This window comes from Telopea speciosissima, chromosome 7 (genome assembly GCF_018873765.1).
Source record: "Telopea speciosissima isolate NSW1024214 ecotype Mountain lineage chromosome 7, Tspe_v1, whole genome shotgun sequence".
In the NCBI taxonomy this organism is placed as follows: Eukaryota; Viridiplantae; Streptophyta; class Magnoliopsida; order Proteales; family Proteaceae; genus Telopea; species Telopea speciosissima.
Window position 1 is genome coordinate 36,470,622 of NC_057922.1, and position 19,973 is coordinate 36,490,594.

At 40.2% G+C, this 19,973-nt stretch overlaps 1 protein-coding gene across 1 annotated transcript in view; it reads right to left on the reverse strand.

The window, feature by feature from the left end:
- LOC122669842 (protein HASTY 1) overlaps positions 1–19,664 on the reverse strand; it is an 85,960-nt gene extending 66,296 nt beyond the window's left edge. Inside the window, exons 1-9 of the mRNA XM_043866712.1 lie at positions 19,395–19,664; positions 9,777–9,878; positions 8,488–8,631; positions 8,326–8,406; positions 8,092–8,161; positions 7,887–7,957; positions 7,648–7,811; positions 7,490–7,561; positions 7,135–7,372 (exon numbers count right to left, since the gene is read on the reverse strand). Coding sequence (XP_043722647.1) covers positions 7,135–7,372; positions 7,490–7,561; positions 7,648–7,811; positions 7,887–7,957; positions 8,092–8,161; positions 8,326–8,406; positions 8,488–8,631; positions 9,777–9,878; positions 19,395–19,502 — 1,050 coding nt within the window. The 5' untranslated portion in view covers positions 19,503–19,664. The remainder of the gene's footprint in view (positions 1–7,134; positions 7,373–7,489; positions 7,562–7,647; positions 7,812–7,886; positions 7,958–8,091; positions 8,162–8,325; positions 8,407–8,487; positions 8,632–9,776; positions 9,879–19,394) is intronic.
- Positions 19,665–19,973: the final 309 nt, after the last annotated feature.

Consider the following 19,973-nt stretch of genomic DNA (forward strand, 5'->3'; position numbering starts at 1 on the left):
AATAAATGAGCTAAAATTCCTAAAGGGGGGTGACCTAACCTAGAGTGGCACTGGTAGAGTTCAGAAGAGACCATGGAGTTCTGGTGTGGTGGAGAAGGCAATGCTGGTGAAGAGAAGCGACCGTCATCAAGCAGGTACAGCCCACCGTGCACTTTACCCAATCCAATCGTCTTCCCAGAGTCCAGATCCTGAAACACAATGAGAAGGAAAGAAAGTGACTTTACAGTTAAGATCACGAGTAATACTACTAATGGAAAGAAGATTAGTAGTAAAGTTAGGAATGTGCAAAACAGAAGACAAGGGAAGAGAGGAAGTACAGTTGATAATTTCCTTCCAAGATATGGAAGAAAGAGAACCATCAGCCACCTTGACCTTGTCTTTCCCAGAAGTGGGAGAATATCTGTGAAACAAACTAGAGGAGCCGGTCATATGATCTGTAGCTCCAGAATCTATGATCCAAGGATGGAAAGCTACAGAAGCACAATGACCTCCAAATGGAATACCTGACCGGGCACAGTGTGAACCTGAAGGAGCAGAAGAACTGGCAGTAGCTGATGTAGTAGAGGTAGCGGCAGCGGCAGACCTCAGCATACGTAGGAGTGCCTGTAGATCATCCTGGGATAGACCAGTGTCAGTAGCAGGGGCTGCAGTAACAGTCTCAGTCTGATGGGCCTTGGTCTTTGTCTTTGTCTTTATCTTGGAAGCCCTTTTTGCTTCGAAGTCAGCCGGTTTCCCATTAAGTTTCCAGCACTTCTCTTTGGTGTGATAGGGTTTGTGACAGTGCTCACAAACAACAATCCCTGTAGTAGAATCACCAAGAGAAGCAGTGCCACTAGGTGCAGGAGTGGCAGGGGCAGCAACCTTGAGAGCTGATCTGTCAGTAATAGGAGGGTGCAACATGGCAGCCCTACGGTTCTCCACAGATGACACCAACACATAAGATTGTTCAAGTGTGGGAAAAGGCTTATGGCCCAACACCTGAACACGGATCTGATCATACTCCACATTTAAGCCAGCCAAACAATCATATACTCTGATCATGTCCATGTGCTTCTTATGGGACGCAATATCAGCCACTGTAGTAGGGTGGAAGTCAGAAAATAGTCCAACTGTTGCCACAGACTGCAGAGAGTAGCATAGTATTTCGAAACTGAAAGGTCTCCCTGAGTGGTGTGAAGGACCTTCTTCCGAAGTTCATATACTTGGGCATCATTGCCAAGCTGCCCATAGGTTTCCTTGCACGCAGCCCAAATCTGGGAGGCAGTGTCCAGAAGAAGAAAGTTATGCTGTAAATCTGAAGTCATAGATCCTATCAGATAAGACATGAGAATACCATTATTGGCAAGCCACTTTTCCTGAGCAGGTCCTTGTTCAGTGGGCATATCACAAGTGCCATTAATATGGCTGGTGAGACCACAGCCGGCAATGGCAAAGGAGGCAGATCTGAACCATAGGAGATAATTCGAGCCATCAAGTTTAATAGGATTTGGTGGGAAGCTGTGGTAGTCTGTCTTGCTGTGACCATCATTAAGTGACTAATCTAAAGTAGCTGAAGAATTGATCGAATCACCCATACTGGCAGCAAATAAGTCCAATATAATCTTCAAATTAAAGGCTGAATCACCTCTCCAAAAAATAGAACCAGCAGCACAGGAAGAGCCCTATATCGATATTGTCAGGGTTTTGGAAAAAACACTAAATTGTGAAAATCGATAGAGGGAAAAGAGAGGGACAAAAACTGCAGATGAATGGCTGCAACTGAAGTCGATTGACACTGTATAATGGAGAAAATAACCTGCAGAAAATCAGGTCCAATAGGCAGCAGTAACCCTAAGATCGATAGGTGTCAGGGTTTTGAAAAAAACCCTGTAATGGTGAAATCGATCTTAGGGAAGTCTTCAAATCTGTTGGATAAGAACTGAACCAATAAAAAAATCCTGCGGCAGGTTGTGGTCTTCAAAGATAGTAGGTGACTCCTCTGTTGTAGAAGCAATCGCCAAAAGAAGGCTGAAGAACCAATATCGCAGGCAATTCTGGCTTATTCCTATCGAGCAGCAGAATTATGGTGCATAACTGAGGTAATGGGGGCAGCAACTGAATCGCATGATCACCTCATCAGTGCTGCCCTATATGGGAATGGAGAACAAGGGAGAAAGAGAGAAAGAAAGAGACGGGAAAGAGACCGAGAGAAAGGGAGAAGAGGACTGAGATCGAAGGTTATTGGTCCCTAGTTCGAAATCTGCATAACTGAGGTAATGGGGGCAGCAACTGGATCACATGATCACCTCATCAGTGCTGCCCTATATGGGGATGGAGAACAAGGGAGAAAGGGAGAAAGAAAGAGAGGGGAAAGAGACCGAGAGAAAGGGAGAAGAGGACTGAGATCGAAGGTTATTGGTCCCTAATTCGAAATCTGCTTTGATACCATGTTGAGAGATTTAAAATTAGGGAAAGGCATGGATAATCAATTCACCCCAAGCACCTCTTTATTTATAAGAGTAATAAAAGAATAAAAATATGTACATAAGCAATGTGGGACTAAACCACATACAAAACAAATAAATAAACAAAGGGAAATAAAGGGAAAAAAGTCCAGAATACCCCCCACGGTATTCTGGCCCATATATCAACAGAAACCCTAGGTTTATATAAACTCCAAAAACACAGAGGGGGGGTAGTTCTCCACGTTTTTGGCTGCTCCCCCCCTTGGACAAATTTTGGCTCTCCCCCTCTCTCTCTTGTGATCTCTTCTCTTCCCTTCTTCTAGCTCTCTAGACTTTTCAGAGTTAGGGTTTTGGAAACCCAGATCTATGACTGAGGAACTGAAGAGGATCTAGGATTGGCTTAAAGAACCTTGGTTGCACCATTGGAGGTTCAGATCTGTTTACTTGGAGTGCTCGTTGGAGGAAGAACCACTGTCTATTGGAGGAGCAACACTTGAGACTCATGAGGTTAGCAAATTTATGTTGATTCCGATTCTTTAAGCTACACATTCGGGTATGGGATGGATCCCTCTATCCATGGGATGGAATAAAGATGTGTTTTCTCTATGACATGGATCCCATTATTTTATGGGACATCAAACAGATGGACTGGGCATTGGTTTGCCATACCAAACCCTAATAGGGTCCTAGTAGGGCACCATGGGCAACTATGAAAAACCCTAAGAATTGAAAATAGGATGCCCAAGCCAGTTTGGGGTGCCCTAGGGCAACCCTGGGGTTCCCTAAGGACAACCCTAGAGATCCCAAGAGTTGGGAACTCGAAAAATATTGTTTATTAGTTTACCAAGGTGAACCACCATGATCCCATGGACCGTAGCATTGCCTACAGTTGCGAAGTTGGAACCAAGTAAAACCCAACAAGCTATTTGCAACAATGAGGTGAGTTGTGTACTTCTTTATGAATATAATAAATAATTACTCATATGATTAGGTTACTAACATATACAATTTTCCACATGGGTATACATGAAAAGTTTCGGGGATGCAATGGGGAGTTTTGGATCCCCAGCCGCAGAGGCTGGCCGAAATAGTGGTGATGGTAGTAAGCAATTAAGTAATAACTAATAAGTAGTATACCAGTATATTCTCTTATTTACATATGTATTTAAACATGGGTTCTTGTTATAATGCAGCTGAATGGTGGGTGTTGTATGGGAGTTCAGCAAGAAATTTGAGGAAGGTAGCAATCAAGGTCCTATCTCAGACATGCTCTGCCTCCGGCTGTGAGCAAAACTGGAGTACGTTTTCGCTCATCCACTCAAAGAGGCGCAATCGATTAGGTTCCCAACGCCTATCTGACTTGGTGTATGTGCATTACAACATGAGGCTGAGCATGCAACACATATGCCTTGGTATAGAGAATGACACTTCCCAGATCGAGCTCGCCGATGTTTTCCAGATCGAGTCAGATGATGAGGATCCCATTGTGGATTGGGTTAGAGATAGAGGTGAGCTGGTGATGGATCAGCCTGGGGGGAGGCCTGACCCACATATAGCCAGTGAGATGGATGTTAATATGGATGCGTTCATGGCTACAGATGGTCGAATACACTCAAAGATACCCCGACCGTTCGAGCCCACACCCGGTGTAGATGATGATGAGGACCCTGATTGGTCCACTTCCTCAGGTAGACAGTAGACTCAGCCTCAATACCGTCCATCTACTCATAGAGGTGATGGAGAAGATGACAGTGATGGTGACGGTGACGGTGACGGTGACGACGATGATGGTGGTGGTGACGGTGGTGACGATGGTGACGGTGATAGATTTGCAAGAATGCGAAAGCAGTATGATCAAGGAGAGGAGACTCAGGAGGTGCAACGCCAGCCGGAGCTGATTCGTTTCACGGGTAAGACCCAGTTTGATCATGCTACACAGGATACGAACCACGGAGGACGTCCCAACACCTACAAGAGAAAAAATCGTAACCGGAGGCAAGCTGATTGTATGGACATTGATAGCTTGTCTAGCACTATGGGCAGGATGACTGGATGAGTATAGGGGAAAGCAGAGGAAGTGGGTATTGGCGTGCCCTATCTTTTACCGAAGAAAGCCCCATCTCAGAGTACAGTTCATATTGGCATTCCATTGGCGTTGGGGATCATGGATCTTCTTCATCCGTTCCAAGTTATGGTTATGACACCTCCTCACAGTCACAAGGACACACTGGATCAGCCTTTGTCGACAATTTCTTTGCCTACCCAACCCACCAGCCATACATGCATCCGTATGGATCTTATGAGAGTGGCTCCATGACTGTTTCTTCATATTACGGTAACCTATACCCTAGGATAGGTTATATTCAGTATGTAGATGAAACCATTTATAGTGCAGCTGTGGAGGACTACTGTCATTTCTTCTCGAACAACATGGCATGGCATTCATATGTCATGCAGACAGAGGACAATGCGCATCGTCTCTATAGGACCATAAGTGGACTCGAGCCAGCACGTCATAGTTCATATCAGTAGGTAGTCACTTGTTGGGACTTGGGACTTGGGAACTGGGAGACTTATGTATTATTGTTCACTGTACTTGGTAGTTGCCTAGTTGGTATTATTGACTTATTGTTGGGACTTGGGAGTTGAGAGTTAGGAGTTGGAAGTTGGAACTAATGTTATGTATTACTGACTTATGGTTTAAGTCTTTAACTATTTCTTTTCAAAGTTATGTGTCTTCAATCTTCATCCATTATTGCATAATTTACTTGTTTTACTTTCAAACAATGTGTAGAATAGACAGTATTACATTAAGGGTTCGGCCTTTACAGCCAACCAAGGGTGTAAATTCAAAACACCAAATTGGAGGGGGGGTTTTGCAATTTAAACCTTTAAATGTGTTTATTAAGCCTAAAACAAGTTTCCCATAAAGTTTCAGAGCAAACAATGGCCATTTGCTCACCGAAACATTGTTCCGAAACCCAAAAAAAAATACACTGTTTCGCCAAGATCTCGGAAAACTCAACCTGGTCGAGACCGAGTTTTCGAACCTTGGTGATAGGTGCTGGCCAGGACTGCTAGTATGGATCTCCAACAAGGGAAAATCAACCGTCAAGATAAGAGAGGCTTGATCTTCAAAATCATAGAACTCCAAAAATCGTAGAGGATGAAGGCAGCAACTATCGATCTGAATTCTGAATTGGTGGTTAGAACAAGTAGGGTAGAGGTGGGATGGAGGGCAGCATCCAGACCTTACGATCACCTCATTAGTGCCGCCCTAAGGGAAGAAGGAGAACCAAGGAGAGAAGAGATCGAAGGGAAGATGGAGGGATGAAAAAAACGATGGGAGGGAGGAGGGGGTTTTGAAAACCTAGATCAAAGAATTTTTGGCTTTGATGCCATGTTAACAAAACAGCTTTGAGAGAATGGCTTGTATGATCAATGTGATCACCAAGCATCTTTATTTATAACTTTAAGAAGTGGGAAGAATGACAAATTAACCCCCACATAGCCGACTCTACTAGCTATGAGGAAAAAACACAAAATACCCTTTCGGGTGTTACAAAACTGAACAGTTTGAATTGAAGAGATTGTAGTGTCTTCTCTCTCCTCCCTTCCCACCACCAACCGAACGATTTGGGCTTTCCTTCTCTCTCTCTCTCTCTCCTACTATCTCTCTTATATTTCTTCTTTTTCCCTATTATCCTCCCTTTCTCATCAAACCGATAGCCTATTTTTGCTTTTTCTTCACTGCTAGCCTATTTTTGCCTTTTCTTCACTGCTACCATAGGCTCTGAAATAGGGCTATTTTGTTGCCGGTTTTCTCTATAACAGCAGATCCTCACTGGTTTTTTTTTTCTTTGTTTTGGGGGGGGGGGGGGGAGGGAATAAGAGCACATAGGAACGTCTGGTTTCAAGGGGGTTCTCTCAATGTTTTAAGTTTTATTAGAGCATGGTCTGGAAACAGACCAGGAAAAAATCAGAATCAGAGTTCTCTGTCGTAACTTGGACATTTATATGCAAAAATTGACAGACTATGGTATGCGACCTTGTAGGCAGACTGTAGTCATCAGCAAATGGGTGGGTACTTTAGGATCTCTTTGTTTTCAGAATCAAATTCTTTCATGAGGTTTTCTATGCCCTTCAGGAATTTGCATATCAAAGAACTTCAAAGCAAAGAAAATTCAGTTACAGGTTAGATAGTTCGATTCCAACACTGTGTAGATAAGCTTTTGATCTTATAGCAGTTAAAATCACCAATTTCTAATTGTATTGGTCCCTAAAGAATGTTATTGATAGAAAGACTATGTTTCTAAATAATATGGGAAGCATAGTTGTCACAGTGTCTAGGCAACCCAAGGCGTTGGAGGGGGCCTGGACGCAAGGTGACACTACTAGTTGTCAAGGCACCAGGATGCCAAGGCGGTCACCTAGGCGATGCCTTGACAACTATGATGGGAAGAAGCTCTTCCCAAGAAGCAAAAGAGGATCAAAAGATGATAGCTCACTAGGTTGATTGGTCCACTACTCCACTGATCACTAACATTATAAGCGAAAATCCAAAGAGCTAAGGCCTCCTCAGCATCTCAAATCCTCTTTTACTTCTATATCTGTACTAATTTAAACCAGAATCAATACAATGCATTAGATGGTGAAGATTTTAAATAATATTAACTAAATAGTCAGTTACCTGATGAAGATAAAGAGGTAATATGGTGCTATCACCGACAATGCATTGCAAGTTAGAAGAACCCAACGACACCATACTCTCACATATATATTCAGCAAACTCAAATTCACTTTCATCAACACCGCCATTGCTGGAGGTAGACCTGAATAAGAAATCTTGTGATACATTCATCAAGATCTGAAAGATATTATTCATTGCAGAATCAAACTCTGAACCCGTGTCATCAATAGGTCTCTTTCTGCAAGTTCATAAATAAGAACGAAAAAAGAAAACCATGAGAACATGTGCCACTGGAAGAGTCAAAGAATCTTCAGTTGCATACGGATGTAACTTTCAAAGCCTCCACATTGGATACCTTGGGGAAACAAGTTTGAAGAATTCACAAGCATGGAGACGGAAGTCAGGAGAAGAAAGTAAACACCCACACCTATTTTAAGAAGCAAAGTAAATTATTATGACAAAAATACAGATAAAAAAGGTTCACTAAGAAATTTGGAAAAGGCAAAATCATACCCATGAATAAGACCATATTTTGCAAGATCATGTACTGGGACCCACTCAGCATAAGCATTAATGGCATTGAGAGTAGCTGTTACTGTGGCTGCATGCTGTTTTGCAATGTCTAAATGTTGATTGCCCACTTCACTTAATACAGCTCCAAAGTGCCTTTCAAGTAACTGTGTTCATGAATTAGAGATTTCTTATAGAGCCAAACCATCCTATTGCTTCCAGCAGCAAGAACCATGACTTACAGTGTATAGTAAAGGCAAAATTTCAGGCAAAGATTGAGTAAGCCCACGTAATAATACCCGACGTCGCTCTCCTGTAAAATACATTTCAGAGCAGGGCAGCAAAGGGAAGCAACACACTAGAATGGTATTGTAAGTTCAAGTTCGAAATTCATATGAAATACTTATTTTAAATGCTAAAGTACAGTCAGTGAGGCCTCTTACAGACCTTCTAAATCTTCATTATGAACTGTAATATCTTCAGGAAGCCACCTCAGCATCATGGAAACCAATTCAGCCTATAAAGAATTAAAAAGGTCAACTAATACATCATCTAGATTTGTAGGGTACAAAGTAGTAGAATAAATTTAACTCAACTAAGCTTATCCAAACTAAATGGGGTCAGATACCCAAAAAAAAATAGAATAAACAAGAAGAGCAAATTGATCAAGAGAAGGCATACTTGTATAGGACCATTGCTAGACAGGGAAACCAGTGATGGTAGCAGCTCTTGCCATAGGCTTAGTCCTTCTCTCCTGACTATCTGTCACAGAGAAAGAGCAATGAATGCCACAATAAACAAGAGCAGAAAGTTGACCAAAACGTAAAGCAAAATAGGCAAAACCTCAGCAACAAGGGCAGCTGTTTGACTTTTCAAAGCCCATACTTCACAAGGATTTGCTATCTCAGAAATCAAACCAACAGCAACATTGGCAAAGTTTCTTCTTTCTGCAGAGCTCAATTCCTCCCATCTCAAGCGAACCAAATGCTGCAAAAGATACATTTGAACATCATGTAGCTGAAGCACAGAGGTAATTAAGAGAGAATTTTGACAAGAAGTTCTTGCTTAGAATCTCTTACCAGTATGCAATTCCATTTTACTATGTTGTAATATGGGTTCAAGGGTCCCCCAAACCAACAAACTACAATAAAGGAGAAACGGAAACTTATCCTAAGTTGGCAACACTTTGACTGAACCAATCTATCCAAATTGATCGGGTTGGCAAGGTCAAATGGAACATTCCTCAACCATCCTCTTGGGAATGTGCTGGATCGAGTCCATAACGTCATAGTTCATATCAATAGGCAGTCACTTGTTGGGACTTGGGAGACTTCGGGTGTGGGGTGTCAATGATTTATGTATTATTGTTCACTGTACTTGGGAGAATGGTGTCTATGACATGTATATTTTGTCCACTATAGTTTGTAGTAAAAACTTTAGGTCTTTAACTATTTCTAAAATAATTATTCAATATTATGTGTCTTCATCCATTATTGCATAATTTACTTGTTTTAATTGCCAATTATGTCTCATATCATTCAAACAATGTGTAGAATAGGCAATATTACATCAAGAGTTCGACATTTATTGCCAACCAAGGGTGCAAATCCAAAAAACCAAATTTCGTGTTTTTTTTTTCAATTTGAAGATTTAAATTTGTTTATTAAAGCCTAAAACAAGCTTCCCTAAAAGTTTCGGAGCCTAGTTGGCCCACTGAAACATCATTCCGAAACAAAAAAAAAAATGCACAAACTCACCGAGATCTCGGCCATCTCGACCTGTTCGAGACGGCTGGTCGAGACGAGTTTTTGAACCTTGGTAACCAATAGCAGCTGATGTGCCTAAAATGGATAAATTGGATGATACTAAGGCTTCAACCTATTTCATTTTTTGGAAGGCCAGCTGAATTCTGACTGCATTGTCTCAAAGTGGATAACTAGAACGGATGGTTGGCATCAATTGGAGGGGATGCCTACTCAGACCATCAAAAAGTGAAATCCCCCCCCCTTTCAGATATATGGACTAGATGTACATTTTTTCACTGATAGACCAGTTATGCAGTCTACCCCAACCCTATGGTACATGATATCTGCAAATATGAAGGCGCAACTTTATCATAAATGGACATTAACCTGCAACATTTTGAATGCATGCAACCGAATCTCAGAAGACCAATCCCTCCTAACCAATAGGAATGATGTGTTTGCCAGAACACCAATATCTCCCGATTTAATCTGCAAACACTCAGAAAATTTTATTATCAGCAACATGCAAATCAAATAATACGTTGGAATCACGCATTGATCATTGTTTATAGGAAAAGAGAAATAATAACTGAAAATGGAAACAGTAAATGATAACTTATTCATTCATAATGCAATAAGCTTACATGTTAAATTGTCTTTTCAGATGAAAAAAGAAGATATACACCATATGGGGGGAAACACTAAACATATAAATCTTAGTCAGAAAATCATCCTCAAGAATCCTTCAGCAAAAGAAATCTGTTGGGGAACTTTAAGATAATTATATAGTTTAAAGAAGATAATAAAGAATATAGAATTAGTAACTAATTTATCAAAGTACAAAAAAGAAATATCAAAAGAAACAATTGGAGCCTGTAGAACCCATCTAAGGTACTGTTTCACTTGTGGACTGCTATTTTATTGAAAAGTTGACAGTAGATCACTGATATCTCAGAAATGGCTTATATCCAGTTGACAGTATTTCACTGATATCTAAGAAATGGTTTACATCCAGCATATGCTTTGTTTCTCAATAGTGTATCTGTGAGTAAACTACTCCAATTTGACACAGCTAACAGGATTTAGGCATTCTTCTTGCAGAATTTGGAATTCATCAGCCTACACATTGTAACTTTCTGGATTTGCTTCATCCTTGCTAAATAAAAAGCAATTCACTACTGTGAACTATACTCCCCATTTGCACTGCGTCAGAGTTATGAAGTAAGATGCATGCTTTTACGGCAAAATAAAATCAGAACACTACTGCTTTTGATGCTCCTTATTGAAAGAAATGGGAGGGCGCATATCACAGCCATGATCCATCATAAGAGTATGCCATTGATTCACAAACTTTTTTCAATATATAACCCTTAAAGGGTATCGGGAGAGGGAGTGTTCTTGTTAAGTCATGGGAGTTAATCTTTAGTCTTAGAGATTGTTTAAAACAGTGTTAGTCATTGTTATTTTGTTATTTACATAGTTGCCTTTGACTCTAATTGTAATTAGACTGTTAGTAGGACTCTTAATAAAATAAGCTAAGGACCTAGGCCAAACTAGGCTTAGTTCTGCATCCTATCGTGGCTCTAGGGTTCTGTCTTTTCTCCTTCTTTCTCTTCTCTTCTTCTTCTCCTTTCTTCTAGTAGGTGCCGATTACGAGTTCTTGTACCATTACATGGTATAAGAGTTCTCTTAATCAGCTCCTACTCTCTCAAATTCTGGTTTGAAGTTCTCTTGTGGTTTCTCCTTTATGGCCCCAGCAACCTATACTGCCATATCAGTCGTATGGAGCCCTAGTTGGTAACTCGTGAAGACAAACTAGGGGATTCCTCCATCTATGTTGCTGTTTTCTCCTCCTCCCTGCGTGTATCATCTACATCAAATTATCAATTGTATGAAGTTTATTACGGCAAAGGTCGTGATCATGGTCATGGTGCTGATTTTTCTGGCAGAGGTCACAGTTCAGGGGGAGGCTGAGGCCGTGGTGGTGATCGTGGCAAAGAACAGCCACCAGATCAAGGCATGCATCAGTGTACTTACTGTGGGAAAATGAATCAGACTGTTGATACATGTTCGGCAAAACATGGTAAACCCGAATGAGATCAGCAACTATCTGCTAACACTGTTACTTCTTACAAAGTTTTATAGCGGTGTCATCTTTTGATGCCAACCTTGCTTCTATATTTGGATTTAGTCAGCATGACTCTCCATTACGAGATGAATTAAGTCAGTTACTTAAGCGTGCTCAGCAAATTGAGATATCTACATCAACTGTTACTTTCTTTTCTTTTCTTTTTTTTGATAAAACATCTACTGTTACTATTGCTCACTCAAGTTATGGCTCATTTTTTGCCTATTCTTCCTCCAACCATGGGTCATCAACTTTGGTGCCACCTCTCATATGACTAGTAAGTTTCATGTAATTTCCTCTATTCAGATGATTAATCACCCTCTAGAGTCATACTTGATGATGGCTCTTCTACTCAGGTGTCAGCTCCTGGTTGTGTCTCTCTATCATATCTTCCTATGTTACACTTTGTTCTTCATGTTCCTAACTTGACTTTAAATCTTCTCTCTGTTACTCAACTGACTTAATTGTTCAGTCACCATCTATCTCACTTCTTGTGTTTTTTCAAGATCTCCGGACAAAGAAGACGATTAGTGGAGGGCATGAGAATGATGGCCTTTACTACTCTGACGATGTCGCTCCTACAGTTGCTTCCGCTACTTCTAGTGTATCTTCTCCTCTTCAATGGCATTACCAGTTGGGACATCATTCCCTTTCCAAACTCCAACATATGATTCCCAGTTGCAAAACTATCTCTCGACTTAGGTGTGAAGCGTGTGAGCTTGGAAAGCATCATCGTAAAAATGGTCCCTTCTCGTGATGCCTCTGGAAGTTCTCTGTTTTCTTAGCTTAGGCCTCGCTCCGTGTATGACTGCAAATAGAGCTGAGTGGAGAGCGAAGATCCACGTGGGCGACCCATTTTAGTTGGGCTATGATGTTTGTGACAATGGCGTAAATACTTTCCTTTCTCGAGGCCTGGGACTAAGTTATGATGCGGTTCGTTGTTAAGTCGGGTCGATGCCCTAGAGTTTGTATCATTGTTGTGTGCACCTTCCCTTTTTTATATTATTAATTTCTGTTACTTTTGGGATCCATGTAGCCGACCCCATTTAGTTGGGAAAAGGCTTTGATGTTGATGTTGTTGTTGTTGTTGTATGTTAGGGTGTCTGAGGTAAAAGAAGCTTTTAAGGAGGATGAAAGTAGGCAAGGCACAAGGCCTAGATGAGGTCCCAATAGAAGTGTGGGAAAACTTAGGAATTTGTGTTTTATCTTGGCTAATTAAGTTGTTTAATAAGATTATGAGCACAAGGAAAATGCAAGATGAATGGAGGAGAAATATCGTGGTTACAATTTACAAAATTAAAGTTGATATTTATAGCTCCAGTAACTATAGAGGCATAAAACTAATAACTCATACTATGAAATTATGGGAGAGGGTTATTGAAGCCCACCTGAGACAAGAAACTATTATTACGGACAACCAATTTGGTTGTATGCCAATAAGATCCACAACAGAAGCTATATACTTAGGAGATTTATGGAAAGATTTAGAGATTGCAAAAAGGATCTCCATATGGTTCTTTATTGACCTAGAAAAAGCTTATGACAGGATCCCTAGAGAGTTAATATGGTAAGTACTAAAAAAGAGAAGTGTTTCAAGTAAATATGTGGACATAATTAAAGATATGTATGATGGTGCGGTGACAAGTGTAAGAACTCCAGGGGGTCAAGGTAGTGAATTCCCAATTACAATTGGATTACATCAAGGATCCGCTTTAAAGCCTTATTTGTTTGTGCTTATCATGGATGATTAACCAGAGACATTCAAGACGAGGGTCCCTGGTGTATGTTTTTTGTTGATGATAATGTTTTGGTGGATGAGACAAAAGCAAGGATTAATGCCAAATTGGAGTTATAAAGATCAATCCTGGAATCATAGGTTTTAAGATAAGTACAACAAAGACAAAGTATGTGGTGTGTAACTTTGGTTACACTAGGACGGCTAATGAGGTGGTAAAAATTGATGAGAGGGAGAATTTTAGGTATTAGGGCTCAATCATAAATAAAGAAGGTGATATAGAGGATGATGTTTCATAAAGAATTAAAATAGGATGAATGAAGTAGAGAGGTGCGTCCGAAGTGTTGTGTGATAGGCGTATATTCCTTTAAAACTTAAAAGGAAAAACTTATAGGACAGTCATACGACTGGCTGTAATCTATGGTGTGGAATGTTGGGCAATTAAGAAGCTTCATATAGATAAACTCAGTTTAGCAGAGATGATGATGTTGAAATGGATGAGTGACAAAACTAGGAAGGATAAAGTAAGGATTGATCCTATTAAAGCTGATTTGGGAGTAGCTCCAATACATGATAAGCTACAATAAAGTCGTCTAAGGTGGCATGGTCATGTTCAACGAAGGCCTTTGGATGCCCCAGTGTAGAGGAGTGATTTGATTCAGATTGAAGGAAGTAATAGATTTAGGGGCAGACCTAAAATGACCTTAGGATAAGTAGTGAGGAAAGACATGCATAGCTTAGGCCTTGTATCAAGTATGACCTCGAATAAAACTGATTGGAGGGCAAGGATCCATGTAGCCAACCCCATTTAGTTCGGATAAGGCTGAGTTGGTGGTGTTATTGTTACCTTCGTTGGCAATCATTCTCAAATGACATGGTTATATTTATTAAAAAGATGATCTGAATTTTTATCTATTTTCAAGTAGATTTTCAAGAAATAAAGGCTCAGTTTGGTGTATCGATTAAAATTTTTCGTTCGGATAATGCTTTAGGATATACCTAATGTGAGATATCTACATTTGGTTCTAATCAAGGCATGATACATCAACCTATTTGTACTTATAACACCCCCCCAGTAGAATGGTGTTGCTGAGCGGAAAAACCAACATTTGTTGGAAGTTGCTTGCTCAATAATGTTTCACATGCATATCCCAAATTTCACTGGAGTGGTGTTGTTCTAATTGCTTGCCATTTGATAAATCGCATGCCATCTGCTGTCCTTGAAAACTAATCTCCTTTTTCTATGGTCTTTCCCCAATCTCCTTTGTTTGATTTACCACCACGGGTGTTTCGTTGTACATGTTTTGTTCACAACCTTCCCCCTGATATTGACAGATTATTTATGCATGCTACCAAGTGTATTTCTCGGGTATGCTCGCACTCAAAAGAGTTGTAGGTGTTATGATCCTATCACACGTCAGCAATTTGTCAATGCTGATGTCACCTTTTTTGAAACTACACCATACTTTTCTGTTGAGAATTGTAGGTTGGATACTCATCTTCTTACTCCACCTATTACTGCTTTTATCCCACTTACCAACTCCACTACTACTACTACTTCTCCTAAGGTATACAAGCACCATCCCAAGTTGACTACAACGGTCTCTATTGATCCTCCATTACCGCCCTCTACTTCATTAAAACCTTTGTCTAGGGAGCCTGGGGATTCTTCCTCTGCTGACTTGTCAGTCGCTCTTTGTAAAGGTATTCGAACTTGTACTCAAAAATAAAATATTGTTTATCTTATTTCAAAATTTGTTATTGACTCCCATCTTCCTCCTTTACTTTGCAACTTTGCTTTGACTTAATCTACTGTGTATGTACCTAACAAATTCCAGGAAACTGTGTCAATGGGTGTATACTATCAAGTATCTTCCAATGGTTCAGTTGAGCGGCTGAAAGCTCGTTTGGTTGCTAAAGGCTACGCTCAAATTAATGGAGTTGACTACTTTGCGACCTTTCCTCCAATGGCCCATCTAAATCTTGTTCATGTACAACTCAATATGTGAAAAAACACCATCATTTGTACCATCCAAGAAGTTGGATGCCGAAATCGAAGATTGAAGGGGATTTCGTAGGAAAGGTATGTTTTTTGAAAAAAAATTAAATTTTTTCTTCAAATCTTGCTTTTTAGTTCTGTTTTTTGCTATAAATCCATGCATTTAGGTTCAAATAATCTATTAGATGCATGCATGATGAACATTTGCAAAGATTTGAACTCAAATTCATGATTTTTCACCCAAAAACGAAAATGTCTTCCATTAAGTTTTTTTTTTTTAGTTCTTCCAAAAATCAAATCCTATGCTTATGGGGAAAATATATGTACTACATATACATCATATCTATGAAGTTCAATTTTGCATTAATTTATGGCACGTGTCTACTTGTAAGAAACCTCATCTTTTATAACAATTTCAATTTATAGCACTTGTCTAGTGTTTATGCATGATAGAGATATAGAGTGACTCTATATTGCTTGTTTATATTGTTTTTTGTGTCCAAAAGTGTATTTCCATATGTTGCTTGACCATTTTCATGCGTTTTTGCACCGTTCAATACGTATCTCCAATATGATACGATACGTCTCTCAAAATCACCCGACCAATACGATACGCGCTATTGATACTTTAAACCTAGGCTATAGTAAAGGCCTGCAAGAATGAAGCCAAAGGATTTGACATGGTGGTTGTGGAAGAGGAGGTCCGCCTTTAGTCCAAATGGATACTCCATTGGTTCAGTTTCAGCCATCACAATGTGTGCTCTAGCTCCCCTCTCCTACCACCATGCATACCAGTAAATGCAAGTCTAGAAGGATACCCATGAAGTACCCAGCAAGTCTCCCTAGTGTGTCTGGATTTGCCACAATGGTCAAATCTGAGCTTACCTCTGTCATCACCATGGTTTGGCCCTTGGCCTCTTCCTCTACCACGCCAATCTCTATGAGAGCTAGAGGAAAAAGCACATCTCTCAAGTGATGGTACAGTCTCTAGGGCTACTCTTCCAGTCTCTTCACTTTGCAAGTAGCTACAAACTTCATCTAAAGATGGAAGAGGTGATCGGCCCAAGATTTGTACCCGGATTGGTACATATTCCAAGTTCATTCAACCAAGGAGACAAATCATGCTCCTTCACAAGAGTTCTATAGACCTTTGATTCGTCCTCCAAATTGGACAGCTGGAGATCCCTATAGTGATCATACTCCTCCTAGAGACCAATAATAATGTTACAATACTTAGAAATAGTCATGTTTCTCTGCTTCATTGTGATAACCTTTTGGAGGAGTTGGTAGACCTCAATTGAATCACCCACTCAGTCAAAAGTCTAAGAAACATTGGCAGTCTCCTTTTGCATAGACCTCCTACCAATCTCAGATTTCATAGAAAAAATCAACCAGGTCATAACAGTTGAGTTCTTGGTCTCCCATTTCTGATATGTCAGATCACTTGCATGAGGAGCCTTAATGGTACCAGTAATGTACCAGTACTCCCCCTACTCCGTAGGAATAGCTTCACTGAGTGAGCCCAAACACAGGAGGCGTTGTCCAACTTCACAATGGATATTTGGGTGTGAGGATTTTCAAAGGCAATCAAATTGGGGTTGGCACTACTCGAACCAGCAGCTGAGTCTTCCGTAGGTCCACTGACCTTTGACATTATGTTATAACTTTCTTAGGAAGCTGGTTAGATACCCAAACCAGATGGGGAGTTCACCCACTACTCAAATACTTCTTCACAGCCCTTCACGCAACAATTTCAGCAAGCAACAATTCACAAAAAAAATTGAATATACTTCCATCAAATGTGCATTTCAAGGCGTGGGTTCATTCTATCACAACTCACAAACCCCAAATGGTAGAACTTACTAAAACACATAGCAGTAGATAACCTTGAGCTCAACATTCAAGAAGAAAAAAACAACCAAAGGCACAAAGCTGGCAGTACTGTAGGCTGGTAGAAGAATGAGTTGTGGGCCTAGAAATACCTCCCTTTTAACGAGACCTTAGGGATTTGAGAGAGGAATCAGAGGACCCTTGGGTGACTCCAATGGGCCCAGTCTCACCTCCAATGGATCATTGATGAGAGAAAAAAGGATCTGGAAAACAGGGCTGGCGGTAGTTCCAGTTCTGGTTTTAATTTTTTTCTTTTTTTCTTTGCAAATCTTTTGTCTTTACAGCTATAAGACCCCATCAATCAATGTCTTGTAGATGATGAAAGAACAACTCGAACAAATCTTCTTACATCGTGCAGCCTCAGTTAGAGCCTTCTACTCTTCTAGGGTTCCTAAACAAAAAGCACAACGGAGAGAGAAGTTGCTAGTCGACTCTCAAACCATGCTCTAATACCAAGTTCAAGTTTGAAGTAATGGAAGAGAGCAAGAAAAGAGGAGAGGAGAGGATAAGAGGTAGGAAAAGAGAATGTCCGGTGATGCCTTGGGAGAGAGAATCTATTTCTCTCCCCTATACTCACTTACTTGCTTATAATATGAGCAATTACAGAAATATCCCCCATACTACATAAGGTAGACTAAGGGGAGAAGGGAAAATGCAATACAATATAATATGAAAGTACCCTAAATACCCTTATTACATGAACTCTAACAAGTAGGACTCCTAATAATGTAAACTACGGACCTAAGATCACAACAGGCTTAGTTCTGCGTCCTATCGTGGCTCTAAGGTTTTTCTCTCTTCTCTTTCTTTCTCTTTGTAGGTGCTGATTACAGGTTATTACAATAACCTTAAACCTAATCTCTTAGGCTTCCTGCAAATAATGGAATGTGCATTGCATAATCTTGCAAAAAAGAGCTCCAGCTAACACAAACAACTTCATATCTTATGCTTTTCTTTTTTCAGAATCAGAAAAAATGATATAGCAGGAAGCTGGTCAGACCATTTCTAGTTTTCAATAAATGGTGAAGCATTGGATTCCCCTACCACTGTGTGGTATTAAACCTGCATGTAAACCCCTTCTCCGCTAAATAGATCAGCTCTTAAGCACATATTTTTACCATATTAAACCCACACCTTCCCCATTAATTGCACTACAACCCTAATCCTAATCTTTGTCAAATCTTCATTTAGTTTACTCTTTTATTTCTTATTTTCCTTTACTGGACTATTGGGCCAGTAAAAACACAAATTCAACTATCTCTTCAAGTTCCTACCTCAATCCTCTCTTAAATTGCCCATCCTCCCCCGTGGGTAATGTAGACGTAATAGGTTGGGCCACCTTTCCACATTAAAGGCCTTATCAAAGTCCTTACATACATAACTCCAGTATGAAAATTAACCCAACAGTGATGAACTATGGCTCTGAAGGCACCCAAGAGCATCTGAATTGGGAATACTTTGGTTGGCATGGACAGGTGACTGACCTATTCATGGAGAGTGCATTCAAGAATACAAATTTTGGTAATTCAAAAACGATTTTTGCTGTGGTTCTGTCTAGCACGTAAAGTTGAAGGGAAAACATGTCAATTAATTGATTAGTAATGATTAGGTTTCCTTGTAGTTAATCCAAGGAGCTATACACCTGCAAAACAGTTAAGAAGATGACAAAGTGTGCTATGTAGCCCATGTCCACGAGATAATACCAAGTTCCAAAACAACCATGGGGTAACGCAGCAAAAGCGAATACCTCCATTGGGATACTCACTGACCCACCTTTATAAACCAAAATATTTGTACTAAATGAAGCAAATGAGACTAAAATCATTAGTTTAAAATAGAATGGAAGCATCTATATGCGAAACATCTAGTAATTCCATCACGACAACTGGTTATCGCTATGATCTAACGTCATAGTGATAATGTCCCAAACTCCACTTCCCTGGTTAGTGTCACTATAAAATACATAATCACCGGCAGAATGCTGAAAGTTCAAACTCCAGTCCTTGTTAACAGCTTCAATAATAAGAAATGTTCGATGACATTTCTTAATTTAGAAGATTCTCCGATACTCGAAGGCAAAAACTGAGGAGGACCATATAGCATAAATGAGTTCCATGTCAAGCTTAACGAGTTCATGGTCTCCCCAAAATGATAACTTGCCAAATGATAACTTTTTATTAACCTAATGATTCAAATAGACAAAACTACAGGAATGGAAGGAAAAGGGTATAGGAGAGTGAGTAAATAACTCACAGATTCTAAATAAGAAACAGCAGCGTTCCTTGCATCGGGAGACGACCTCCAATCTAGGGCTGCAACTATAGCTCGAGCGACATTGCTCGCTGTGCTGTTATCGTCCATCTCTTGCAGGACTTTAACAAGGCTTGATGATGAACAAACAGAGATTAGTTTAGTTTTATTCGTTCCGCAGTTACTACTTCGATTCGACTGTTCTTAGTTTTTTCGTTCTCGCTTCCCAGTTCCCACTCTCCACAAGCGGAAACGAATGAAAGAAACAAAAAAATCAAACTACAAGACACGATAGAAGGGTTTAAATGGTCTCTATGCCGCATTTGCCGCATGAAACCCCCTCCTTTTTCTTTGTCCTTCGCCTCTCTTTTTCTTTTCTCTCAGTATTCTCAATTCTTCTCGAGTCCAAAGACGGAAATTTAGGCATGTCTTTGGCATTATATTATATGAGTAGATTTTGTGTCTATAATGCATTTTAAAATGACAAAAAATGCATCTCAAATTAGGGGTGTCAATTCCAGGCCTGGCTGGCAGAACCGATCGAGCCCGCCCGACTAAAACCCGGCCCAGCTCAGCCAGTTT